This window comes from Balaenoptera physalus (assembly GCF_965194825.1).
Source record: "Balaenoptera physalus genome assembly, chromosome: 5".
NCBI classification, from domain to species: Eukaryota; Metazoa; Chordata; class Mammalia; order Artiodactyla; family Balaenopteridae; genus Balaenoptera; species Balaenoptera physalus.
Genome location: NC_138884.1, coordinates 33,234,168 through 33,261,351, shown reverse-complemented (window position 1 = coordinate 33,261,351; position 27,184 = coordinate 33,234,168). Strand labels below are relative to the sequence as shown.

The 27,184-nt window shown below is 39.4% G+C and overlaps 1 protein-coding gene and 1 long non-coding RNA gene across 3 annotated transcripts in view; one reads left to right on the top strand and one right to left on the bottom strand.

The window, feature by feature from the left end:
- Positions 1–710: 710 nt before the first annotated feature.
- Positions 711–6,422, bottom strand: LOC309661628. The gene is made up of 2 exons (XR_014264116.1): positions 5,757–6,422; positions 711–3,561 (listed from the first exon to the last, which is right to left on the bottom strand). It is a non-coding gene; the product is annotated as an uncharacterized lncRNA (long non-coding RNA).
- A 119-nt stretch (positions 6,423–6,541) lies between these two features.
- The window catches only part of PRMT9 (protein arginine methyltransferase 9), a 29,913-nt gene continuing 9,270 nt past the window's right edge, over positions 6,542–27,184 (top strand). Inside the window, exons 1-9 of one of the 2 annotated variants that reach the window (XM_082463354.1) lie at positions 6,542–6,939; positions 9,389–9,537; positions 11,600–11,836; positions 12,364–12,531; positions 14,843–14,945; positions 16,656–16,762; positions 18,273–18,465; positions 20,313–20,496; positions 22,582–23,299. In XM_082463354.1, coding sequence (XP_082319480.1) covers positions 6,730–6,939; positions 9,389–9,537; positions 11,600–11,836; positions 12,364–12,531; positions 14,843–14,945; positions 16,656–16,762; positions 18,273–18,465; positions 20,313–20,496; positions 22,582–23,299 — 2,069 coding nt within the window. In that variant the 5' untranslated portion in view covers positions 6,542–6,729. The remainder of the gene's footprint in view (positions 6,940–9,388; positions 9,538–11,599; positions 11,837–12,363; positions 12,532–14,842; positions 14,946–16,655; positions 16,763–18,272; positions 18,466–20,312; positions 20,497–22,581; positions 23,300–27,184) is intronic. The other variant, XM_082463353.1, reaches the window with a different exon arrangement.

Genomic DNA, 27,184 nt, shown 5'->3' with positions numbered 1-27,184 from the left:
CATCGAGGGCTTGATATGTTCTGGGTGCCATAACTGCATTAACTTATTTAATCATTACAACGAAGCTAAGAGATAGGTACTGTGTGACCCTCATTTTAAGTATAAGGAAATTCAGGTATAGAAGCTAAGTAACTTGTCCCAGATACCTAGGTGGTAAATGGCAGGGCCAGGATTCAAACTCAGACAGTCTGGCTCCTGTATTTCATCTCACAATCACTGAGCTAAAGCGTCTCCTTAAAAGTGGGTCTTACAGAGAGTCCTTCAATGCAAAGGGTGTAAAAGGCCAACCCCAGCAAGCCTAGCCTGGGACCAGGGCTTAGTCTTTTTAAAGTCAATTTATCTCCTCTCTACCATTTGAAAAGAAAGCCTGTACAGTAAGTCCTCTACATACGAACTTTTGAGTTGCAAACTCTCAAAGATGCAAACGTGCATTTGCATGTCCAATCACGTAAGCTAGTTCACGTGCCTGGCATACATTGTCACGCACGTGCATCCTCTGCAAGTGGTTGTTTTTGTGTACTTTACTGTACAGTACTGTATACAGTAGTGCAGTATCTTTATTTCAAGCCCAGCATGTCCGGAAGCAAGTGTAAAAGCAGTGGTGATGTAGCTGGTACTGCTAAGAAGCGCCAGGAATTGGAGGCCCAGAGAAAGGACGAAGAGAGACAAGAGGAAGAAGAAGTAACTGAAGAACCAAAGAGATTCACAACGCAGGAAATGGCAAGGGGATTTTCTTTATTTGAGGGGGCACTGTTAGTTTTTGAGGCACAGGACTCAAACGTAGAACGGTACATGAAGTTTGCAGCAGCCGTTCAAAATGCAACCCAGTGCTACCGTGTCATCTATGATGAGAAAAAAAGAGCTACTACCCAGACATTACTAGATCTTTTTTTCAAGAGGGTAAATAGAATTGAATCCAGCAAGGAACCAGAAACTGTGCCATCAATTTCAGGCGTGAGCGAAACTGCAGCTTGCCCTCCATCTCCTATTGCTGACGATCCTTCAGCTCTACCATCTCCCACCTCCTCTCCCTCCTCCAGTCAGTAACTCTTCTTGCCTGTTCACTCGATGCCAGCCCCTATATTCCAGCTGCTGTACTGTACTACTGTACCTTTCAAGGTACTGTACTGTAAGATTAAAAAATGTTTTCTTTACTTTTTTTAATGTATTATTTGTGTGAAAAGTATTATAAACCTATTACAGTACTATATAGCCGATTGTGTTAGTTGGGTCCCTAGGCTAACTCTGTTGGACTTACGAACAAATTGGACTTACGAACGCACTCTTGGCATGGAACTCGTTCGTGTGTAGGGAACTTACTGTACTTTGATGGTCCAGTTCCCCCAAGGTTGCTACAAAAGAAGTTGAGGCTGTGTCCTTATCAACTCATTTACTAACACGGGTCAATTCTAATGGGGTCAACTATTTTATTTTGCTCGGGGAGGACACTATAAGTAGAAATTCTTGGGGCTTTTAACCACTAAGGAACCCCAGATCTTTAATGCATTTATTCAAATGTACATTCTAAACCAAACAACCTCAGTGTGTAAATTTACACATTCAACATGACTCTTGCTTCCCCTTTTCTAAGGGAAATCTTTAATTAGGATTTAGAATGATTCTCCACACAAATAATTTTTTAAAAGTTTATAATACACAGCTATAGGTGTTGGGGAGCCACTGAACGGGAAATTTGCTTTTTAGATTGTTCTAGCTTCAGCATGGAAGATAAATTTAAGGGGTGCATGACTGAAGGCTGGATGATGAAAAGGCCATTATAACAGACAAGGTGAAAGGTTAAAAGATGATGAATGCAGGCGGTGGTAATAAGCATGGAGAGGAGAGGGCAGATTTTTAAAAATTGAGGAAGTAAAGAGGTAAAACTTGGTAATTATGCTGGTTATTCTCCGTTTGCCCTACAGCACCATTTTCTACCTTTCTTTGCCCACCTCTGTGCCCTGGCGGGTGGCTGGCTCTCTAGACTGTATCATCCAAAGTCCCTTACTGGCTGGCTTTGGATTGGGTTCTGCTAGTAGGAGGCATTAGTAAGAGATTGGCGGTCAGGGGGAGAAAAAGGTCAGGGAATTCTCTCCTCTGCTTACGGCTATAGTTCCATCTAGGTGGTCCCTCTTCCATAACTACGACTCTTTCTGGTTCTGGTAATACAGTCCTCTCCTTCTGCTTCTTCAGGTCTGTGGGTACCTCACAAACCCTGTTGACTCCCTTAACTTCCCTGAGCTCTGTAAAGAGTCCTTTGGTTAAACTCTCTTTAATTAATAAGCCCTCTGAGTCGTTTTCCTTCTGGGCCCTGGACGAGCAGTGATCGATGGGGACTAGGGAGAGGAGTGCAAAGAGCTGAGGTGACTCCCAGGTTTAGATTCTTGCCTCTCAAATGGACTTTTAGCATTTGCCTGAGTGTTTTGTTAGGACATGCTCTATTCAGATGACTTGGAATCCATCCCTGGCACCACCACTTTGGTTGGCATTTCCAGCAGGAGATTCAGGCAGGTTCTCCAGAACCAAGCATGGTGCCTGGTGTAGAGCAGCACTCAATACATGGATTTTCTCTCTCAGTGTCTCTGACCTTTATTGTCACATTATTACAGGCCCCCGTACACTCAGATTTTGAACTCAGCGTTGGTCTGGCCATTGTTAGTTTTATATCTAACTTTGAGTTCTAGATTTTGAAATGTACATGGGACAGTTAGAAAGGGCTATGTAAAACAACAACAACAAAATTCCCAATTATAGTAAAAGCTTTGAAAACATTGAAGAAACTGGGATTATTTAGCAGTGAGAACGCATTAACGCAAATTTTAATACCCAAGCAGTTGGCCTATGGCTGTAGTGTTTTGTTGATTAAACTATAAAATTTTCTCTCCAACAAGTAATTCAGTATGATGAACATTCTATTCTTCATCATATAACAATCATTTCAACTCACAAGAATTTAGTTGAGAGACTCTTCATAATTCTTGTTAAGTCATAAATTATATTTCTACTCCCTACATTGCCTTTATGCCTATACTGCATACCCTAAATACTTCAAATACCCTAACAACCCCTATAGAAGACTGCCCCATACCCTGCACCCCTCGCATGCACATTAGACTCACCAGGGAGCTCTTTAAAAATACTCATTCCCAGACTCCACCCCATGCCAATTAAATCAGCAATTTGGAAATGAGGCCCAGGTGTGGATATTGTTTAAAAGTTCCTCAAATGATCCTAAAATGAACAAAGTTGAGAACAAGACTCCAAACCATAAAACGACCAAGATCACACAAAAAGATATGACTCTCCACAGCATGTATAAATCCAAGATACCTTGTGTCTGTTTATCCCTTGTTAATGAACTTCCTGTGAGCCTTTTCCCCCCATTAACCTTCAGCTTTTGCACACTGGAAAGCTGATTGAGAGCCCTTCAGTTGGTTTTGCTTCCTTGTTTGACGTGTGTGGTTTGTGGACAAGCTGCCCAGAACATGGTGAAAGACAACCACAATTAAACCTGCCTCTGAGTCAGCAGTGGTTTTCTCCATCAGTGAGGTTTTTCTTAGAACCCTAAAAGAGGGTGAAAAAAGAGCATATAAATGAAGGAATCAAATAGACTCTCAAGAGTCGTTAAAGATAACAGTTTTGGTTGGGGAGGGGGAAGGCTACGGTGAACAAAAGAACGATGCTTTCAATATTTTCAAAGAAAGCTTTGACTAAGGATCAAGAAGTAAAATGTGTATTCTGCATTTGTTTTGCATCATGCCTCAGGGTTCTTCGTGATCAAATATAGGGTCCTTTCAAAAGAAGTAAAAGGTAATCGCAATAAATACAGTTACTTTCAATAAATATACATAATCTTGAGTAATTCTGTCTCAGTTAGGAATGAGGTAATAAAAGAAGAGAAAATAGTTTTTAAAATGTTTTCTATCTCAGTTTCTTACAGTGAGCAAATGTTCCATGTCATTTGTGTTAGTTCCATTTTTTTCAAGTAGTCACTGCCCACAGGTTGATACGGTAGGAGATGATGAAACAGCCCAAGTTGGCTTCTTTTATTTCTTCTCTGCCCTTTCTCCACTTCCTGTCAAGCTTTCCCTCCATCTCAGCCTATGTTGACTTGGTTATAATATGTCCACTTTCAGTTTCATGCAGTCTAAATGTTTTAGGTAGTTTGGTTATCTCACAAACCAAACAGACCAAAGAACAAAACAAGGCAAAACAAGACAAAAGAAACCTTGCCCTGTGGAATGGGAAAGCAGACCCTGGAGTACAAGATAATCTGTAAAATGAAGTACTGCATAACTCAGAGCAGGGACTCAAAGAAGTGACTAGAATGATGAAGTCTAAAGTGATTTCTCCAAACCAAAATCTCTGGAGAGAATGATTGGGAGGTCTCCCTCTGCTTTCTGGAAAGACATTCCAGCCAATTACATCTGACTCTTAAAGGATATGAGTTGCATAGGCTTCTGATCAAATGCTTAAAGGTGTCGGTGACTTAATTTTTATTTTAATAATCCAGCTAAGTTTTAAATGACTCTAGATAATAGTAACAACGCATAGCATTAAATATGTATATATTATATATAAAATGCTTTTGTATATAGTATCTCATTTGATGGTCATATCAATCTTGTGTCCAAAGTAGGAAAGGTAGCTTTGTTAGGCCTTCTTACAAATAATGACTCTTAAGGAAAGGTTCTTAAATGGGCCAGAAAGGACCAAGCTTGGACTAGAATGCATGTATTTTTTTAAAAGTCTTTTCACGTTCTACCACATCGCACTGGGACTAAGTCCTTAGCATTTCAGTTGTGTGAGGTGATGAAGGAAGAAATTTTCATATACTGAGGTATGGGGAAGACATTCTTGCTTACACATGATTTAACTTAAACTTTATGCTAACCAGAACAGCCTGTTTTGTGGCCTATTAAACATACATTGTACATTTGCTTTAACCATTAAAGAAAAGGGTGCCTCGTCCAGAAGTAATATGTCCATTTTTAAGATAGAGATAAATGTCTCCCTCTTCCTGGGACGTCAATGGTCAATGCTAGTACTCCTTAGATGACAAGGCTCCCTTCCCAGGCACAAGGCCATACTGACTGTGTATGTGATGCTGTCTTTTTTGACACCTTGAAAGAATGTACCCCTCTCGCGTTTGATATTCTTTGTTCCGACAAGATATAAAACTGTGCTGAAACCACGTTTCCTTGGAACAGTTCCTCAGAGCTACCCAAGAGGCTGTTTGTCAGGCTATACTTCTCAGTTTGGCTCAAAACTCTCTTCTACTCTTATTATAGATCAGTTATTGATGACTTCCCTCTACATAGTGAAATAAATACAATTCAATCTTAAATTTAGTAAAGCAGCGATTGAGGTTGAGAAAGAAATAAGGACCTTAAGTGGTTGGGAAAGTCTAAGTGCAAAACCTAGGAGTCGGGGGATGTAGTTTCCGCTAAAATTAAAAAATATGAGTACTTACTTTGAGCCAGACTCTGCTAGGTGCAAAGTTAAAAAATGGTTAAGAACAGATCCTGTCTTTGAGGAACTTTCTGACTAGGGCAGCAGGTCACAATATAGTGATCTGGGCTTTGAAGAACTGATTAGGATTTACATGTGGGCTCACAGGAAGGGTGCTTCAGATAATCAGGTCAAAAGAGAAGGCAAAAAGGCACATAAATGATGAACTTTTGAGAGTGAAGGAGCCCCCAAAGTTTGTCAGTTTGATACGGAAAATTGCTCAATTTTTTTGTTTCTTAAATACTCACCGTCAGCATGTACGAAACCAGGGGCAAGAGAGACTTTTTTCAGCTGTAATTCCTACGCACCACCCCTCCATTTAAAAGTTCTCAATCTACCTTAGCGTCCACACTTGAATGTAAAAAAAAACTTTTAAAATGTAACCACTATACAGTGGTGATACACCGAACAGTGAGATAAACCCTAAGCTCGTTTGAAAGAAAACTGAACAGGGAGCCAGTGACACGGGTTTGAGCCGTGCCTATGCTACGACCTGTTCTGTGATCTTGGGCAAGTGACTTCTCAGGATGTCCCTCTCGGTCTGTAAGATGAGTATGACCCAAAGGTCCACCTCACCGAGTTTTGTGAGGATGATTTTTAAAATGCCAGTGAAAGCATCTCCTCTGCTCCATTTAGGGTGCTTTTGCTATCTCCGGGTTCCTTCCACTCTCGCCACCATGAGATTTGGTGCATCACGACCCAAAGGCCTTAAACATCACAATTGCCTGACCGTCTCTCCTCATACACACCCACGTCCCTCGCGCTGACTGAGTCGGCCGAGGGAGGTCTCGTAGCTGAGGTCACACACTCCTAAAGGCCAGGAAAAAGGGACAGAAAGCTCCGCTTCCAGCCGGAGAGACGGGAGAGACGCGAACATGGAAGAAACAGTTACGAAACATCCTCTACGCGCAAGCGCAATGGCCGCCCCGCACCTCCCCTCCCACGGGAGGGGGCGGGCCGCGACGTGCCGACGTCGGGCGCGCTGCCGTTCGCGAAGCGTGCGCCGGCGGCGATGGGACCCGCCCCTTGGGGAGGGGGCGGGGTTTCTGCCTGGCAGAGGTGGGAGCGCTTGCAGTCTTAGGGGAATAGGTTTCCTGTTCCGGTTCTCGGGCTCTGGTTAGTCACGTGGAAGTGTGAGCACCTAGATAGTTTGCGCCTTCCGTTAACCAAAGCATCTTCCCTTTGGTGATACAAGCGCAGATTTCGGCCGGTGACTCTGCCATGCCGAACTTGCGGCCCAGGCCCCGCCGGGGTGCCGGACGGGGCGCCAGGGCAGCCGGGCGGGGCGCCGGGGCAGCCGGGCGGGACGAGCTGGTGTCGCGGTCCTTGCAGAGCGCAGAGCACTGCCTGGGCGCCCAGGACTTCGGCACCGCCTATGCCCACTACCTCCTCGTGCTCAGCCTGGCGCCGGAGCTGAAAGACGATGTGAAGGTGAGGAGGGCCCTTGTTTCTCTCGCTTGCAGGCAGATCCTGTCTTCTGCTCGTATAAATAAATGAATACATAAATAAATTGGAGGGGGGTACTATGAGTGCTTGGTGGTGGTTATTAATGTTTACTGTTCACCCTTGACTCTTCTTTTGTTCGTAACCACAACCAGCGTATCAGAAAATATTGTCTGCTGCACCATCGAAATATATATCCAGAATCGTATCCCTTCGTACCACCTTCTTTTTTACTACCCTGATTCAAGCTTCAGTCATCTCCTTCTGACTTTTGCAATAGGCTCAGGCTCGAAACTAGGCTTTCTCCTGCAACCTACCGCAACACATCCAGTACGAGCTTTTCATAATAAAAGCCAGATGATGCCATTTCTCTATTTCAAAACTTCCATTTCATTCAAAATTCCGAAGTTTATATTGCATGAGGCCTCAGGTGATCTTCTGCCACCTCCTATATCTAATTCTAGAAAGTCCCTGCCCCAGGATCTTTGCACTTGTCTCTACTGTTACGTGGAACGAATGTTGAATTAAGTTTGGAATTAGCCTAAAGTAATCATTTGATGATGCATTCTTTACGTTTCAGTTATTGGATTATTTGCGACAGTTATTCTGTTGAAATGCTGTACATTTTTTTCAAGTTGTTTTAGAATCTAAATTTCAAAAAGTGATTTAACTTAATTTTGCATTCAACTTTCAGCCTGAAGCTACTTTGCTTTATTTCACCCAGGGTTTCTCAACCTCAGTACTATTCACATTTTGGATGGTATCTTCGTTGTGGAAAGCTGTCTTGTGCATTGTAGAATGTTTAGCAGCACCCCTGACTTCTACCCAGTAGATGTCAGTAGCATATAGACATTTAAATTTCAGGATCAGCTGGCCTCAGGGAGGAGAACGTGTTATGCTGTGAGATACAGTTTGCTCTTTTAGGTAGGCAGAAGTAGAATAATGGATCAATCCAAGTGCTTTTTCCTCAGTTCTTTGTTCGTTAGTTTCCTCTTTCATAAAACAGGGAAAATATCTTTTTTTATATTTAGTGTGTATTAAAAGTATTATCTAAAGTTTGTATTTCTTTGCCTGGTAGGGTTCAGCAGGGTTAACTAACTAGCTCTGTTTCCTGCAGAACTGAGTCCCATATTTCTTTGCAGGGTCCTCTGTGAAAGACCTATCTCTTTAGTCTTATTTCCTTCTACTCCCCATCCTCACACCTCAGCCACACCAAGTTGCTTACCTGTAAATTCCCTGATCCATTTAATATAATCTGTGTTTTTTCCCCTCACATCCTAGAGTCTTCTTCCTTTCCTTGTCTCTCTAGTAAAATCCATCAAAATTCAGTTTCAGGTATAAACTCTTCTGTATAAAATATGTGAAGATGATATAAAATGTGTTCCTGACTAACGCCTTCTCTCTTTGCCCTGGGTTGCAGTGTGGAGAATGTTTGGCGGAGGTGTAATTGGAGCTAGGGTGACAGTGGGAAGACTCTTCCTGTAGTCCAGCAAGTGGTTACAAGGACCACGTTGTAACAGTGCAGGGGAGACGAGGTGACAGATATAACTATAATGAGAGAGAATTGGCTGGGTTTCAAATTAATTGTACTGGAGTTAAGGTAGCATTCTAACGTGACTTCTTATTCTGAGGTTGGGTGGTACCTTAACCTTATATCCTGTGTGAGAGGAATACGATGGGTTCAGTTTAGAACATTTTGAATGTTTTCAAAATTGTATGTTATATTTCTCTCTCTGAGGCCTCTCTGAGGATAGGAACAGGATTTATGTTATGTTGTTCATTGGTATTCTTTGCACACCGATCAGGAAATATTTGGGTTGAGCTGAATTTGAGATGGCTGAGGGTCCCTGGTTGAGATGACCAATAGGGAGTGGTAACTATGGGTCTGAGGTTCAGGAGAGAGGGTCTCAATTGGAGATGTAGATGTAGCATCTGTCAACACATAGGTGATAGTTAATGCACTGGGGATGCATGAGAAAAGAGAAGACGGTCAAGGAAGTACCGCTAAAACATAGGAGCCCACAAAAAAGAGGTTGGTGGAGAATATGATATGGCAGCCAAGTATGGAGAGATTTTGCAGAGGGGTCAAACTGTCTTAATTCTGCATGTTACTGCCATGTAGGTGGTAAAATTTATGCATTTACGCATTTGTTTATTTAGCAACAGGGCCTATTAAAGCTAAATTAAACTTAAGGTGATTTTCAGTTATAGCTAAGTTTTATTTTCTGTGGAATCTTCAACCAGTGTTGAATATTCTTTCATCTTTTTTTTTTTTAATGGCTGCGCCATGCGGCTTGTGGGATCTTAGTTCTCTGACCAGGGATTGAACCGTGCCCTCAGCAGTGAAAGCTCGGAGTCCTAACCACTAGATTGCCAGGGAATTCCCTCTTTCATCATTTATGTTACTGACTAATTTACTGTTTTCTCTTTTGTAAAGGAAACTTTTCAGTATACGCTCTTCAGATGGGCTGAAGAACTTGATGCACTCAGTCGAACACAAGACCTACTTGGTTGCTATGAGCAAGCCTTGGAACTGTTTCCTGATGATGAAGTGATTTGCAATAGTATGGGGGAGCATCTCTTCAGGTATGTAGTGGTTTCAGTATTACTAGTTAAGGATTATTCTGCATCAGTCCAGATTGGATAAATTGTCGTACACTAATTCGAACACGGGAAGTTTAATATAAACAATTATTAATTATAACAGGGGATCAGAGTAATGAAGGGTTGGCTAGTAAGAAGAGAATTGAAAAGAATATAGGAATAGCAGATATAATATGTAATAATGTTACATCTTATACTACATAATAGCCACTGCCCCTGGGGCTGAGATAGAGCATCCAAGGAAGAGTTCCTCTCACTGGGCTGAGATCCAGACCTTGTTGGAGAGGACATAGCCCTCATTCACAGGATGGCAGAGAAGTCCCTGTGGTCCCTTGCCAGGGAATTTGTTGTAAAACTGTTCTCTGGAACTTCCTGGAAATTTGCTATTTCCTTTTGTAAGAGTGCCGTTCCCTGTTTGGGTTCCAGAATGTCTTTTTTGCTTAAACCATACCCAAAATGAATAGTCTGATTCAATCTTTAAAATTGGCAGAATGCTTAGAGGTGCTTGTGAAGAAGTATGAGTGTAAAAGGGTTCTACTAGCTTAGTTCTCTTCAGTGTGTGGACCACACACTGGTGTGAGCCACAGATTACCAGTCAATGACAGAGAAGTATAAAAATTGTGAGCAATCAGTTAGAAATGTATGTAGCAGTTTGACATAGCTCTAAATCCAAGCATGTGGTCAGGGAACTCCCTTGTTGAGGAGAGCATGGACCACTCGCTGCTGAAGTCTGGTGTGGGAGTTGCACACTAACTAATCACGTGCAGTGCAAGTGTGTTGGTCTACAGGTACTTAGATATTTTAAAAGGAAAGGGCGTTCTTTATCATAGATAGTTTAAGAAACACTGTTCTGGATGGTTTGATAGTTTTCTCCCCCTGTCTTTTATTATTGATTTGCTCACATCTAATTTAGTAGTAGTTTTTTGGGTGACTCACCTTTAACTTTTTTCCTTAGACACAATGCCTCTCTTTTTGCAGTCATATTTATTTGGTTTCTTTTGTATTTAATTAAAATATATAATAATAACAAGTGCGACTGGTGTAAACTGGTCTGGCAGCAAATACAACTGACTCTTTTTTTAAATTTAGACTTATTTATTTACTTATTTTTTACTGAAATATAGTTGACTTACAATATTATATTACTTTCGGGTATACAACATAGTGATTCTGCATTTTTATAGATTATGCTCAATATAAAGTTAATATAAAATATTAATTAACTGTATTCCCTGTGCTGTGCATTACATTGTTGTGTCTTATTTATTTTATTTTTTTAATAGATCTTTATTGGAGTATAATTGCTTCACAGTACTGTGTTAGTTTCTGTTGTACATCAAAGTGAATCAGCCACATGCATACACGTCCCCATATCCCCTCGCTCTTGCGTCTCCCTCCCACCCTGCCTATCCCACCCCTCTAGGTGGTCACAAAGCACCGAGCTGATCTCCCTGTGCTATGCGGCTGCTTCCCACTAGCTAGCTATTTTACATTCGGTAGTGTATGTATGTCGATGCTACTCTCACTTCGCCCCAGCTTCCCCCTCCCAAGTGGGGGAAGCTTGTGTCTCAAGTCCATTCTCTTATGTCTACATCTTTATTCCTGCCCTACAACTGACTCTTGATGACCATTCAACTCAATTGCTGAGGGAAAAGGTATGCAGGCACAGCAAAGAGGCACCTCTTAGCCATAGGCGTTAATATCTTTTACAGAGGGAGTGCTTTTTAGAAACCACTGGTGTTCTAGAAAGTTGTTTAAATGGAGGATGACTAGGAGAGCCTCTACTCTACCATGGTAAAGTAGTAATTCATAGTTGGTTAGTTGTTAGTGTCCTGGAATGCATACATATAAAAGGGATGCCGAAAGGAGAGAAGTGAATGAGAATTGCAGTCCTCACAGAAGGCTTCCCAAGGAGATGGTGCTTGGGTTGGGTAGGATTTGGGGTGCTGGTGAGGGGGTTCTCAGGCCAGATGGGTGGCACGAACAAAGGCACTGTAATGGATAGTATATAGTTGAGTATTTTGTCTGTTACTTTTTACTCTAGAATGGGCTTTAGAGATGAAGCAGCTGGGTATTTTCGTAAAGCAATGAAGCTAAACCCGGATTTCAGTGACGCAAAGGAGAATTTTTATCGTGTTGCAAACTGGTTGGTGGAACGCTGGCACTTTATCATGCTTAATGACACCAGAAGGAATACGATTTATAACGCAGCAATCCAAAAGGCGGTTTGTTTGGGCTCCAAAAGTGTTTTGGACATTGGAGCAGGAACTGGAATACTAAGGTTTGTTGGAATTGTGTTTTAATTATGTATACATATAAACTAATGTAAATTAAGGATTTTACCAAATATGGAAACTTTAACAGCAGAATTTAAAAATAGAGTTTAATTTATTTCTCATCATCTTGTTATGATTATTCATGGAACTATTATTATTGTATTTTTCACTATAACTTTTACTTAATTAAGAACTCGACATAACCACCGAGAAAAATTTGGGGTTATCATTGAAATTTTAAATACTGAATTTTAAGAGTACTTTTTACATTAACATTCTGGTTGAATCTAGTTGTTTAAAGTCTATTAGCATTCTGCATGCCAGTTGTGTTTTAATAAGGTGAATGTCGTGATTTATTGTATGATTTATTGCTTGACAAGAATATTAGTTCATTTTTCAAAATGCAGAACGAATAATGGTTGTGTTAAAAAAATAAAAGGAAAACCTCATGTTTAAGCATTATAATTCCACTAAAATTTGAAAAATTACAGTAGATTATTTTTTCTTGATGGAACACTTTTTCCTCTTGTAGCATGTTTGCTAAAAAAGCTGGCGCGCACTTGGTGTATGCCTGTGAGTTATCCAAGACCATGTATGAACTTGCCTGTGATGTAGTGGCAGCAAACGAGATGGAAGCAGGGATCAAACTCTTACATATGAAGTCGCTTGACATAGAAATTCCAAAACACATTCCTGAAAGGTATTATGATGTGAACTAATTTTACTGTTTATAATCCACTGTTTTTTTTAAAAAAAAATTAAGATATTCACATTTCTAGCTTCTAGTCCAAACAAAAATGCTAAAACCCTTATATTGTAAAGATGCAGATATAGGATAGTTCAGCATAAGATGGATTTTCATAGTAAGGTCATATTCTTGATAAAAAAGATTTAAAAATCTTGAGAAAAATTTGTGGCAGGGGATTTAATACATAAACTTCAGCTTTAGCAAGTTACTTTACCTTTGTTAATTTCAGTGTTCTAGTTGTCCTTCTGTGTGGTCAATAACTATTTAAAAATTGTACTTAAAAATAATGCGTGAGTAGATGAAGCTTGATGGACTTAATCACATTTGGTGTTAATATCCCTGGCTAAAATGAAGGACAGGCTTTGGCTTTGGAAGCGTCAGCTGTCAATGTATTTTGACTTGGGCCCTTCAGATGCTTTGAATATTATCTTATAAGTCTTAGCTTTTTAGTATGTTATTTCACCTTGATCCATATCACAAGGGGATGGAATTTTAGAGCTAGAGGGGATTTAAAAATCCTCTGGTCCAGTACACTATCATTTTAGATACAGAGTTTTCTCTGAGTAGCACTTGCTTTACTACCTCTCCTGGGTAGTCTATCTTTTCATCTTATTTAAATTCAGTTTACATTGAAACAGGGCTTTTTTATACCCTCTCGTCATTGGGACTATGATTTTAAAGTCTTTTTCCATATATGTATGATAATATTTATATTTACATAATAGTTATGCTTTTCAATGGTCTCTACGTGTGTTCTCATGAAAGAAGTCCTGTTAGATTGTTGAGGCAGATATTATACCATTTTATAGAAATAAACGGTGTCCTTAATTGTCTTAGTCTGCTCAGACTGCTATTAACAAAATACCAGACCAGGTAGCTTAAACTACAGACATTTATTTTCTCACGGCTCTGGAGGCTAGAAGTCCATAATCATGGGTGCTGGCAAATTTGGTTTCTGATGGGAGCTCTCTTCCTAGCTTTGCAGATGGCCTTCCTGTGCGTCCGTACGTGGCCTGTCCTCTGTGCATGTGAGGAGAGAGGGACCACTGCTGTCTCCTCCACTTTTATAAGGACGCACGCCCTATCAGATTAGGACTTCACCCTTATGACCTCACTGAACCTTAATTACCTCGTAAGGATCCTATCTCCAAGTATAGTCATGCTAGGAGTTAGGGCTTCAGCATGAATTTTGGTGGTACACAATTCAGTCCATAGCATGAATCAAAGTTATGTTAATTTAATCTACATTTTTGTCACAGATGGTGTTGTAGAAGGATCTGTTGGCTTTGAATTAAGAGATATGGTTCAGTAATAATAATAATAATTTATTTTGACCTTGAGCAAATCTAGAGACTTGAAGATGTTGGAATAGATGATTTGAGATACCTTCCATGTTCTAAATATTTGCAATCATAAGTATTGAAAATTTTGTGAATATATATAATACTGGGCTTAGGCACTGTAGGAGATACCAAAGTTGTTTCTGTCCTTAAGGCACCTACAGTCTAGATAGGAAGATAAGGAATATTCATGAAAATATCTTTATCTTCTAATTACACAAATGAACGATACTGGCACTAAGTAGTAAAGAGGTTCAGAGAAGGGAGAAATTTTTTTGGTGTGTCTTTGAGTGAAATTTTCTAGAAAGAAGGAATGGACAGAAGATCAGAGCTCTGTGGATTAGGCTTTCGTGAAAACTCACAGGTGTGGGTAAAGCAAGAGAAGTAACAGGAGAGGGACACTCAGTGTGTAGAGGTAAACGCAGCAGAGGTAGAGGAAGGATTTTGAGGGGCAGGCCTCCTCACCTGCACTAAATGTTATTTACAGATCAAGGAAAATTAGAACCAATAAAGAGTATTCATTTTGGTAAGTCAGGGAGTCACTGATGATAGAGAGTATTTTTATAGAGTGTTGGGGATAGAAGTCCAGTTACTCAGAGTTAAGGAGGGGGACTGGTAAAGGTAATGGGTATGAACCACTCCTTAGGATTTAGGCAATGAAAGAATAATCCAAGAGGCAGGGGGTCAAGTGAAGGTCGTGTACTCCCACTACTGTCCCCGCCAGGAAGCTGCCAGTGGAGAACAGAGGAGCCTGAATCTTCCTCAAGATTCAAGGGTAGATATTAAACACAAAATGTATTAGAAAATTTTACATATGAACTGTTTCTATAATATGCTCTTCCTTTCTGCTCTCAGCTTTGACATCTTTTATATAAATAGCATGATATTTTACTTACATATATTTTTAAAAAATCATTCTATAGAGTGTCCCTAGTTGTAACAGAAACTGTCGATGCAGGTTTATTTGGAGAAGGAATTGTGGAGAGTTTGATTCATGCATGGGAGCATTTACTTTTGCAGCCAAAGGTAAGCAGCATGAAAACACTTACATTTGATTAAGAATTCATTATTCAGTAGATAATTTATTGAGCCCCTAGCATAATTGCAAATCAGTATGAGATACATCCCACTCTTGAGGTGCATACTGTACTGTTGGAACGAAATCAGTGTGAAAAAACATTTAATAACATAGTGCGGTGTATACTTGTGTGCCCAAATGGTGTATATAGGCAAAAAACACTCCAGGACAGAATTCTTAGGAATTGAGATTACGTTATGAAGGGATTGACTCTGGAATTCTTGAGTAGGGTTGAGAATGGGAAGTACTTTAAGTCTCACAGCCTTCACTGCTTGTATTTTTTGGCAGATTATCAAAAGGGAATATAGTGATAACTGGCGTGGTATGGTTTTAAGGTACCAGTTGGACCCAGGCTACTGCTTGGACGGGACTGATTCTTACAATTGCCAAGTTATATTTTGCATTGAAATCCTCTACTGTGGCCCAGTAAATTGTAGATTTAGTTTGTATATATGTATTATGAATGAAAGGATTTTAACATTTAATAAGAATTTAATACTTACAGAAAATGATTTGGATTTAAAATAGCTAATGAAAGGTTGAAGAGCAGTTTGTTTTTCCAGTAGGTAATGGTGATTTTGGCCTGTCAGTTAAAGTCATACTGAATAGTCTTTTGTTGTATGCAGACTTCGAGATTTCTAGCTCCCCGCCTCCCTCCCTCCCTTCCTTCCTATTTGTACTGAAAAAAAAAAAAATGTATATACACACACACACACACACACATATATATGTGTGTATGTATATATGATATATATACATATACATATATATAGCAATGAAAATAAAAGAAACTTTTTAAAGGGAAAAAACCCCTTAACCTGCTTATCTTTTTTTTTTAATGAACTTCTGTCTTTCCCATGATGTGTACTTTATTTTTTTAAATTTATTTATTTTAATTTATTTATTTTGGCTGCATTGGGTCTTCATTGCGCGCGCGGGCTTTCTCTAGTGGCAGCAAGTGTGGGCTACTCTTTGTTGCGGTGCGCGGGCTTCTCATCGCGGTGGGTTCTCTTGTTGCGGAGCATGGGCTCTAGGCACGTGGGCTCAGTAGCTGTGGCACGTGGGCTCAGTAGTTGTGGCTCTCGGGCTCTAGAGCGCAGGCTCAGTAGTTGTGGCGCACAGGCTTAGTTGCTCCGTGGCATGTGGGATCTTCCAGGACCAGGGCTCGAACCCGTGTCCTCTGCATTGGCAGGCGGATTCTTAACCACTGTGCCACCAGGGAAGTCTTGCTTATCTTAATTATTGTTTTTTTAAGTTTTTTTCTGATAAATTTTCATAGCTTGCCATCATACACACATTTTTTAAAAAAAATTTATTTATTTATTTATTTATTTTTGGCTGTGTTGGGTCTTCGTTTCTGTGCGAGGGCTTTCTCTAGTTGCGGCGAGCGGGGGCCACTCTTCATCGCGGTGCGCGGGCCTCTCACTGTCACGGCCTCTCTTGTTGCGGAGCACAGGCTCCAGACGTGCATGCTCAGTAGTTGTGGCTCATGGGCCTAGTTGCTCCGTGGCATGTGGGATTTTCCCAGACCAGGGCTCGAACCCGTGTCCCCTGCATTGGCAGGCAGACTCTCAACCACTGCGCCACCAGGGAAGCCCCTGACACACATATTTTGACATAAATATAACAGAATATAATTTTTATTGTTATATTTTTAGACCAAAAGTGAAAATGGTAATTGTGAAAAATATGGGAAAGTTATACCGGCAAGTGCTGTTATATTTGGGATGGCAGTAGAATGTGCAGAGATAAGAAGACATCATAGGTAAGTGATTTTTTAAATAGTAAATATTAAAAAATAGTAATTTTAAGGCATAGACTGTACTTCAGAGGTTATTTAGTGGACATTTATTTGGATGAGAATGTGTAGTTTTCTGACCTTTAAATTCATGATGTTTATTCCAGTCTTAATTTTCTTTTTGCTTTTTTTAAACTTTCTTTGAAAATAGAACTCTAGGATTCAAATCAGCTTTCAGTTTCCTAGTGGGAAATTAATTTTGATACAACTTAGTATCCTTTTGATGTGTGATAGATTCATGAGAAAAATACTAAGTTAAGACTGATTTTCGAGAAAGTGAAGTAAAAATTTCCAATGTGAAAATAATTTTATTTCTCCCATTTTTTTCTTCTTAATAACTATTGATATTATAATGTTTTCTGTTTGGGTGGGATGAAATTTTAGGATCTTTCTACCCTTGAGATTCTGAGATTTATCAAGTGTGATACAGGTGAAAAATTATTTTAGTTATAGAAGTTTCTTGGTTACATTTTTTTCTCGAACATTAATGAATTTTTTTATTTTGCTGAAATATGGATCCATATCTTTTTGGAACTTTTTAAGGAGGCCCTCCATCTGATAACTTGATAGTGTTAAGTGTAACATATTTACATGTTAAGAAATACTAATGAGTAAAAGAAGAAAATAAAAATCATCCCAAAACCTCACTAGTAGGTAACTACTGTTCATACTTGTTGTATGAATACACCACAGTGCATTCCTCCGTTTTGCTGGTGATGGACATTTAGGTTATATCCAGTGTTGGAAGTATTGGAAATAGCACAGCTATAAACATTCTTGAACATTCTTTTGGTGGTGGTATGTATGAATTTCTGTTGTCTATGTTCCTAAAAGTGCAAATGTCAGACACTCTGAGGTTCCCATATTAAGAGTGAATCTAGAATAGTCATGTTCAGCTTGAGCAGGAACTACAAAAGTCTTCCAGAGTGGTCTTGTTAATTTTCTATTCCTACCAATAGTGTATGAAACTATTCTTACAACACTTATTTTCCCCATTCTGGTGGTTGTGCAGTATGGCTTTAACTTCATTTCCCTGGTGACTAACTTTTCATATGCGTATTGGTCATTTGGATATGTTCTTTTGTACAGTGTCTAAGACTTTTGCCTATTTTTGTGTTTCTTTTATTGTGGGAATTTAAAAATATATTTTGGATATTTGCCCTTTGTTGAGTAATGTAGTATAAATCTCTTTTCTTACTCAGTGGCTTGCCTTTTTACTTTCTTCCTGGGTATCTTTTGATGAGCAGAGTTCTTAATTTTATTGTACACTTATTTATCATTTATTTTCCTTTATAGTTAGTGATTGTTTTTATAATTGTGTTTAAGAAACCTTTGTCTATGAAGCTTTATTGCATTTTCATATTTATTTTTGCTGGATTCAATATTAGATGGTGTTACTTGATTCTTAAAAAAAAAAAACAAACAAAAAACCAAACCTGTCTTTCTCCTTTTCCTCTCTTATTCCTCCTCTTACCAGGGTGGGTATTAAGGACATTGCTGGGGTCTGTTTGCCAGCCAGTGTGAAATTTCAGAGTCCAGCTTATTCTTCTGTAGATGCTGAAGAAACGATTGAACCTTACACAACCGAAAAGATGAGTCGAGTTCCTGGAGGATATTTGGCTTTGACAGAGTGCTTTGAAATTATGACAGTAAATTTCAACAATCTTCAGGTAAAAATAAAAGTTCAGTTACTGTTTTTTTTTTTAATATATATAAATTTATTTATTTATTTATTTTTATTTTTGGCTGCGTTGGGTTTTCATTGCTGTGCGGGGGCTTTCTCTAGTTGTGGCGAGCGGGGGCTACTCTTCCTCGCGGTGTGAGGGCTTCTCATTGCGGTGGCTTCTCTTGTTGTGGAGCACGGGCTCCAGGTGCATGGGCTTCAGTAGTTGTGGCTCGCGGGCTGTAGAGCGCAGGCTCAGTAGTTGTGGCGCACGGGCTTAGTTGCTCCGCAACATGTGGGATCTTTCCGGACCAGGGCTTGAACCTGTGTCCCCTGCATTGGCAAGCGGATTCTTAACCATTGCGCCACCAGGGAAGCCCCAGTTACTATTTTTAAGCATTAAATTTCATGCATTATTTTAAATAGTTAATACATAGGACAGTCTTATTTTATGAGTTTGCATGGGATTCCACTGACTATATGTAAAGAAAATGATAAAACGGTAACCAGAATTCCCTCCTGAAATTATTTACTTACTTTAAATACAGAGAAAAAAATCCCTAAGGTTTTTGGGAATGTACAGTGTGCCTGGTGCTTTCGTGGGTATTCTTAGGTGGCTCTTAAAACAGTGTTGCAATACAGTTATAATTATCCTGTGCTATACAGAGGAAGGAACTATAGCTTACATTAATTCCCCCGAAGTATGAATGTAGGGGCAGGAGTTATAACCTAGGTCTTCTGACTCTTCTCTGTGTCATCGTGCCATTTCAAATTAGCAGTATTCCTTGAAATGAAACGTAATTCAACCTTCTAGGTTGTATGTGACCAGCCATCTTGGCTTGCCAGGACTGAGGGGTTCCCCAGAGACAGTCTTGGGCAAACCAGGACAAGTTGCTGTCACCCTGGTGTGTCTGTGTGGGTGGTGGAGGGGTGCACTGCACAAAGAGCCCAAGGAAATTGAGAAAGGTTACATCGAGTCCTTCTCTGGAGATCTTCACGTAAGGTTAAATGTTTAAGTACATTAAGCTTTTGAGATGAAACTTGCCTGCGTACAGAAGACTTTGTGAGGGTCATTTTAGCCTAAGATCTTTGTAATTTAATGAAAGCTTTCCCCTATTAACTGTTACTAGGTTTTTTGTTTGTTTTTTGTTTTTTGAGGTGGTATGGAGCTAAATTAACACTTTGGCATTGATCACTGTGGCTGAGCTTCACGAGCATTTCTTTTCTGATGTAACAGCCTTCCAATGGGGAACAGTACGATCATAGCTGCTGAGTACTCCAAAGCTATCCTTTTCTTATTTTAATTTTTCTTTGCCACACGCACACGAAAACACCTTATTAAGACTTTAATTTTGAAAATAATATCTGCCTGTTTAACATTTTCAAGTAATACAGTAGAAAGGAAGAAGAAAAAGTATATTTCTTCCTTTTTAAAATCTAGGCCCTTCTTTCTCCAGGTCACCAGTTGAAATACATCTTTTCAGACTTGCTCTTCTAATCTTCTACACACACACACACACACACACACACACACACACTTTTTTAAAACAAAATAATCCTTATTGCTTTGCCACTCGCTACCTTCATTCAACACTGTGTCATGGACTTCTTTCTACATCAGTAATATGTGTCTGCCTCATTGTCTGTAATAGCTGTATGGTACTCACTACCATATACCATATATCAGAGCTTCCCATCCAGCATGCCTTAAATGGTTGTAGGTGTGCCAAGATACTGATCCCCTAAGGGCGCTGGGCAGGACTGAGAACTTACAGAAATGGGAATTGATATGATATTGGGGCAAGTATATAATGAATGTCTAAAATCCTCTTATTCCTTTAACATTTTTGTCAGGAATTAAAAAGTCTTGCAACTAAAAAACCTGATAAAATTGGTATCCCTGTTATTAAAGAAGGCATACTCGATGCTATTGTGGTTTGGTTTGTACTCCAGCTTGATGATGAACACAGTTTATCCACAAGTCCTAGTGAGGAAACATGCTGGGAACAGGCTGTCTACCCCGTACATGACCTTGCAGGTATATCTTGTCTAATTTTTGTTGTTGTTGTTTTTTAAAACTTTTTGTTTTAATCCTCTAAGCATTTGAGTCAGTGTCAGAAAATTCACTATGAATATGAAGTTACCAGTCAAGAGAGATTGGTTAAATCTTTCAGAATTTTCTTTTTCTTTTTTAAAAGTAGTTTTAAATAATTAATATATGTGGTTAAGAAGAGAGACTAAAATTGACATGTACACACTGCTATATTTAAAATAGATAATCAACAGGACCTACTGTATAGCACAAGGAACTCTGCTCAATACTCTGTAATAACCTAAATGGGAAAAGAATTTGAAAAAGAACTAGATACATGTATATGTATAAATGAATCTCTCTGCTGTACACCTGAAACTAACAGCATTGTTAATCAACTATATTCCAATATTAAAAAAAAAAAAGACTAAAACACAACTCTGCTGCATACCACTCAAAAATATCTATCATTAAATCATTTCTTCAGCTCTGATTACTCTAGTTGTCAGTAAATAAGAGAAATGCTAGTCCATTTCTTACGGAACACAGCGGAAGAGTACTGCTTTTAGTGCAGGAGTTCTTACCACTTACAGAATCTGATAGCATCTGTGGAGCCCCAGGTCCTAGAAATATGCACACTCATAGAAGTGCAGAATTTTGCAGTTTAGAGTTCATGAATCCATGGACTTACTTAGGGATGTCCTATGTTAAAGATACTTTTTGTATAGAATTTTTTTACTAGCAATTTTAAGGGTTTCAATGTAGTTTACAGCAGTTGGATTACATAGAAGAATTCTACCTTTTTAAAACCGGAAGGTAATAAATATTTACTTCTGTGTAGTCTCTTAATCAAGGATCTAATTTGGCAAGGTCATTAAGTCATGGAATCAATATGGTATTGTGGCCAGTGTGGGTTCTGGAGTCAGTCAGGTAGATTTGAAATTGGGTCTTGGCTACTTACTGACTTCCTGGCTGGCCTTGCTGGTTATTTCTTAGAGCTTTTGTTATGTGATGTATAAAAATGGGATGACGCTGGCAATTCCCTGGTGGTCCAGTGGTTAGGACTCTGCGCTTTCACTGCCTAGGGCCCGGGTTCAGTCCCTGGTTGGGGAACTAAGATCCTGCAAGCTGTGTGGCGTGTCCAAAAACAAAAAACAAAAAAGGGAGGGTGCTGCCTCTGTTGCAGGATTGTTGTAGGAATTATGAGACAAACTAGGTGTAAAATGCCTACCATAGTGACTGGCACTCAATAAATAGCACCTTAAAGTTTTGTTTATTTATTCTAACTCCCTTTCAGTAACTTAGATGGTATTTTTTTAAAAAAGTCCTTCTTTGGGAAAGGATATTTTAAATGTGTAAACACAAGAATAGCAACTTGTATTTCCAACTGGCTCTATGGCTAATAAGAAGGAATTGCAATTATACATTTACACTTTAAAGTTTTACCGCGTGTGAAAGCGATGATACAGTCTTTATTGTAGGACTCAGTCCTTCCTTATATTTTCAAATTCCTAAACATGCAAGAATATCTGAGTACTTACAGTGAAGAGATATTACTGACAAGGTGCTACTGAATGCTGCCTTGTTCTTTTGGAAATTTCTCTTAGAGAAAAGAATGTCCCTTTAAGCTAAAGTGAGGTTTGGTGCTGATCCCTGAATTTCATCTATCTTTGTTATTGTTGGCTTCGTTACCAAAGATTGAGAGTCCCCTGTAGTCCTTCCCCCACCGTCCAATTTGGGGACATTGATGGTACCTAGTGATTACAGTGAAAGCACTCTAATACTGATAGGTAAGGTCCAATAATGAGCTCTTGAATCTCTCTATTATGCTGTAAGTCAATTGGATCTTCTAACCTCAGTTTTTCCCTATGTAAAGCTGGAGGGATTTTCCTAGTTTTGTATTTTTGGTTTTTTTTGAAATGAATAGATTAATTCACTTAATTCTTTTAAATCAATAGATGCAATCCTTCCTGTCGTGGTTTAAAAAATGGCAGGAGGACAGGAGGACAGAGGTGTTTGTGTGATCCTCAGACTTATAAACACTCATATTCATCAATTACAATTTTTTTTCTTTCTTCCTGTCTTATGAAGACTACTGGATAAAGCCTGGGGACCAGGTGATGATGGAAGTGTCTTGTCAAGATTGTTACTTAAGAATCCAGAGTATCAGTGTCTTCAATTTGGAACATGAAATGGATGTTGGGAGAAGTTTTGCCAAGAATAAAGACTTGCTGTCTTTAGGAAATGAGGCTGAACTCTGTAGTGCCCTGGCCAATCTTCAGACCAGTAAACCAGATGCTGTGGCGCAGACCTGTGTATTGGAATCCACAGAAATTGCTTTGCTTAATAACATCCCATACCACGAAGGCTTTAAAATGGCAATGAAGAAAGTGTTGTCTTCACTGACTCTGGAGAAACTGGGTCAGGCCATGGATACTCAGTGTCAGAATAACGAGATGAGCTGTGAAAGCGGACAGAATAATTCTGAACAGAGCGTCCCTGAACCTCTGTATGTGTTAGATGTGTCTGAGGGCTTCTCTGTTCTGCCTGTAATTGCTGGCACACTCGGGCAGGTTAAACCTTACAGTTCTGTGGAGAAAGACCAGCATCGTATGACTCTGGACCTCATATCTGAAGCCAATCACTTTCCTAAAGAAACACTTGAGTTTTGGCTGAGACACGTGGAAGATGAACCTGCTGTGTTGCAAAGGCCAAAATCAGACAAGCTGTGGAGTATAATTATACTGGGTGTCATTGAGCCGTCTGGGCTCATCCAGCAGGAAATAATGGAAAAAGCGGCGATATCCAGGTAAAACACAAAAGACAACCTTTGGTCTATTTGAGCTCAGACTTCACGTAAGTTCTTTTAGTTCTTTAACGGTGTAACTGCACACATGAGTCGTGATCATTGTGTGCTCCTCAAGCGTTGCCTTTCAGGACCTGTGACTTCATGTCTTTCTCTTTCTGTGCATGTCATTACTGAATTTTTTTTTTCCCGTAAAGGAACCTCTGCCCTGTAGGTGTGAAGAGAGCCTGCTTTGGGATTGGACTGCCTATGTATAATATAGGGAATTAATTAGAGCTCTGTAAGAACAGATAAGAAGACATTCAAGGGTAAATAAGGAAAAATCAAATTTCATCTTTATAAGAAACACTGATGAGAAACATATAGTATGCATCTGATGGTGTATCGGGAGAGCAGAGAGCTTCTTGGGAACAAGTCCCAGTCCTTTTAGGTCCTGAAATCTCTATTTTATAGTACAGTTCTCTCCCTAAGGAATTTGTCCTTCAGTTTGGGTTGCTGGCGATAAACTTGACCCTAGTATTTAAAATTGAAAGCAAATCTGTCTAAGCTTCCAAGTTCTTCAGTTGTGCCGCTCAGATCTGAAAAAGATGGCAGTATTTAACATTTGGGGGCCCTAGTTTAAGTAAAATGAATTTATAGGTTTTGAATTTTGTGGTATATGAACAGGGGTTGTTTTGTAGTATAGGAGCAGTGGTGGAAATGCAGACCAGACTGCAATAGCAAAAGGCAGATTGTTCAGGAAAAAACATTTGCTTATATAGTTAATTGTATTTTAGGTTTTATATGCATTTTCTTTTGTTAACCACACTTACCTTTTCTTATGAGGTAACTAGTAAAAATCACTGCCATTTTCTCGTCTTTAAAACAATCTTGTGCATATCACAAGAGGTCTGACCTATATAAATAGAAACATGCCCACACTCTCTTAAAATTTTAAACAGATGTACTTTAGATAGAGTACAGAACAAGGAGCTGGAAGGGTGGGTTTGAATCTAGTCTCAGATTTGTCTGTGAATTCCTGAAGTAGTAAAATTTTTTTTAAGTCATTTAATATCTCTCGTCCTCAGTTTCCCTCATCTATAAAATGAGGGATGCTGGATTAGATGCCTTGGAAGGCATTTCAGCCCTACGAATTTCTGACACAGATGAGGTTTGACTTATTTGGTAGAATCACCTTGGAAAGGTGTACAATTTACCTAATGGTTTATTTATTTTTAGTTTTGATGTAATTCTTTTTCTAATTTTTTTTTTATTGTGGTAAAACGCACATAAAATTTTTCGTCTTAACCGTCTTGAAGTGAATAGTTCAGTGGTATTAAATACTTTCGTAGTGTGGTGCAGCCGTTTGCCCAACCATCCTCGGAACTCTTTTCGTCTTGTAAAACTGAAACTTTATACCCATTGAACAATAACTCTTCATCCCACCCTCCCCCCCAGGCCCTGGCAACCACCATTCTACTCTCTGCTTCTATGAGTTTGACTCCTGTACCTCATATGACTGGAATCATGCAGTATTTGTTGGTTTTGTGTGTGCGTGTATGTGTGTGAGACTTATTTCACTTAGCATACTGTCCTTCAGGTTCATCCATGTTGTAGTATATGTCAGAACTTCCTTCCTTTTTCAGGTGGAATAATCTTCCATTGTATGTATATGTCACATTTTGCTTATCCATCCACTGATGGACTGATGAGTTATGTTAGTGGGAAACAACTTATGTAAAGCTGCCTACAGTGCCCCTTCAGTGTTTCTCAGCAGAGGGAGGGGTCCTGTTGGCAGTTTGGGTGGGACGGTTTTTTAGGGGGTGGGGTGGGGTCAGTTCTTAGGTAGGACTGTCCTATGTGTGTTGCAGGATGGTTGGCACCTCTGGGGACTAAATGCTAGTAGCACCCGTGATCACTGTTTTAGCCAGTATTCTCCCTGTCCTGCAGAACAGCTCCTGAGTAACAGTGGAGAGCCAGTGCCCCTGCCCTTCAGCCGACGCTCCTGCACAGGCCCCTTACCAGGTGCTCGTGGAGGTGTCAGCTTCCCTTGCTTCTGGGGCCGGAGGTGTGCAGCGACTCCCACCCAAGCCTTTTATTATTATCTTTAGCCGCTGACAGTGGGGAGGCCTCATGACTGGTCAAAGAGGATGCAGTTATGGGTTGGGAGGATAGATTGTATTTAGGATAAGGATAAAGGGCATCTGTCTCACTGGATACCAACCCTCCCAAAAAAAGGCAAAGAAAAAATAAGCCACTACACAAACTTAAGTATTCAGTTACCTTTGCTAACGTTGTTTTAAAATGTTCATTATTAACTTTTATTCAGTCATACTAGATTAAAATACAGGAGAAAGTTTAAAAGCCTGGTGAGCTTTTTTTTTTTTTTTTTTTTTTTAATTTAAACCCATGTTAAAACACTTCGTGTTGGATCACAAGGAAACAGTGAAGAGTTTCTTCAGAATTTTTGCCATTTATGGTTAGAGTTTTGAGTTGGAACATATTTTTTTTTTCTGAAGGCACAGATGGTTCAGAGATATTACTTGGCTTTGCAGAGGATTCCATTGAGGAGTCTGGCAGCTGCAGTGGTGTAAGTGACAGCAAACCACTCAGTGTCAGTAAAGCTAAGTGGGGTTGCAAGGCGATTGCTGTTTTATCTCCACATGACTAAGGAGCATTCTTGTTAGTAACGGTAACGTTGAGTTAAGAAGGATTTGAGTTAAGATTTTAGATTAAAATAGTGTGAACAGGGCCTTTTAAAATAATTTGCATACTTGCTTTTGTGTAGTATTTCTCTCTGGCATGGTTGTTAGTACTTGATTCAGCCTTTTCTGACTTTTCAGGGTTCAGCAGATGTATTTTTGACATCTTGTTTAGCCTGATTTCTGGTTACCCCCTAAATGACCTAATGGTATTGCCCTCCCTCCCTCCCTTTATGGCTAGAAGTTTGGCTTTTATTAACCTATGCGCTTTTTGTTTGCTGGTTTAAGAGAACGCTACCCTCTTGTGGCTATTTGGGGGTGGAGGGAATTAGTCAAGCAACATAAAGCTGTGTGGCTAGTCTCTCATTTGAGACTTTGTGATCTTAAGAAAAATTAGATGTTTTCATTTAAATGGATCACAATTAGCAGATAACCAGTTGTTCAGAAAATTTAATAACATGGGTTGTCAGGATTAAACTTCATCCATTTGAGGAAAATGGGTAAGTTTCACCACTTAAGAAGATGTTAAAATTTTATCTGGTTTGGTAAAGGCATAGATTGGAAGTTCGATAACAGCTGTGTGGTTTTTGTTGCGGTATGTAATTTTACTAATTGTGGAGATTCAGTTTCTACCAGACTTTACCTAAAATGCTAAAAAGTTGGTAGGAAAGGAGTAACAGAAATGAATAAAGCATTGGAGTCAGAGTGGAGTCCACTTTTCGGCTAACCTATATATATATATAAGGACTTATTACAACTTAAATGATCACGTACTTATATTTAGTGAGGAGCGATTATCCTGGTTTCGCATCATGACTTGTCTAAGTCAGACTGATGCCATTATACTCAGGAATCATCTCTGACTTTCAGATTTGCTGATTCTGTGCTCATGAAATGACCTGGTTATGATTTGGCTCCCTGTTAGCTAGTCTTTAGGAAGAGAAGCCTGTGTACTTATTGTAAACTTTTCTGTCAACTTTTTATTTTGAAAAATTGCAAACTTAAAGAAAAAATGCAAGAAAAGTAACAGTGAACACAAGGCTACTGTTTTATTTGTTGAACCATTTGACAGCTGTTGGCTTCATAACCTCCCCCCTTACTTTAACATTTAGAGTGTATCTCCTGAGAACAAAGGCTTTCCTCTGCATATCACAATAACATCACACTCAGGAAACTTAACATTGATAAAATACTATTATTTAGTAGA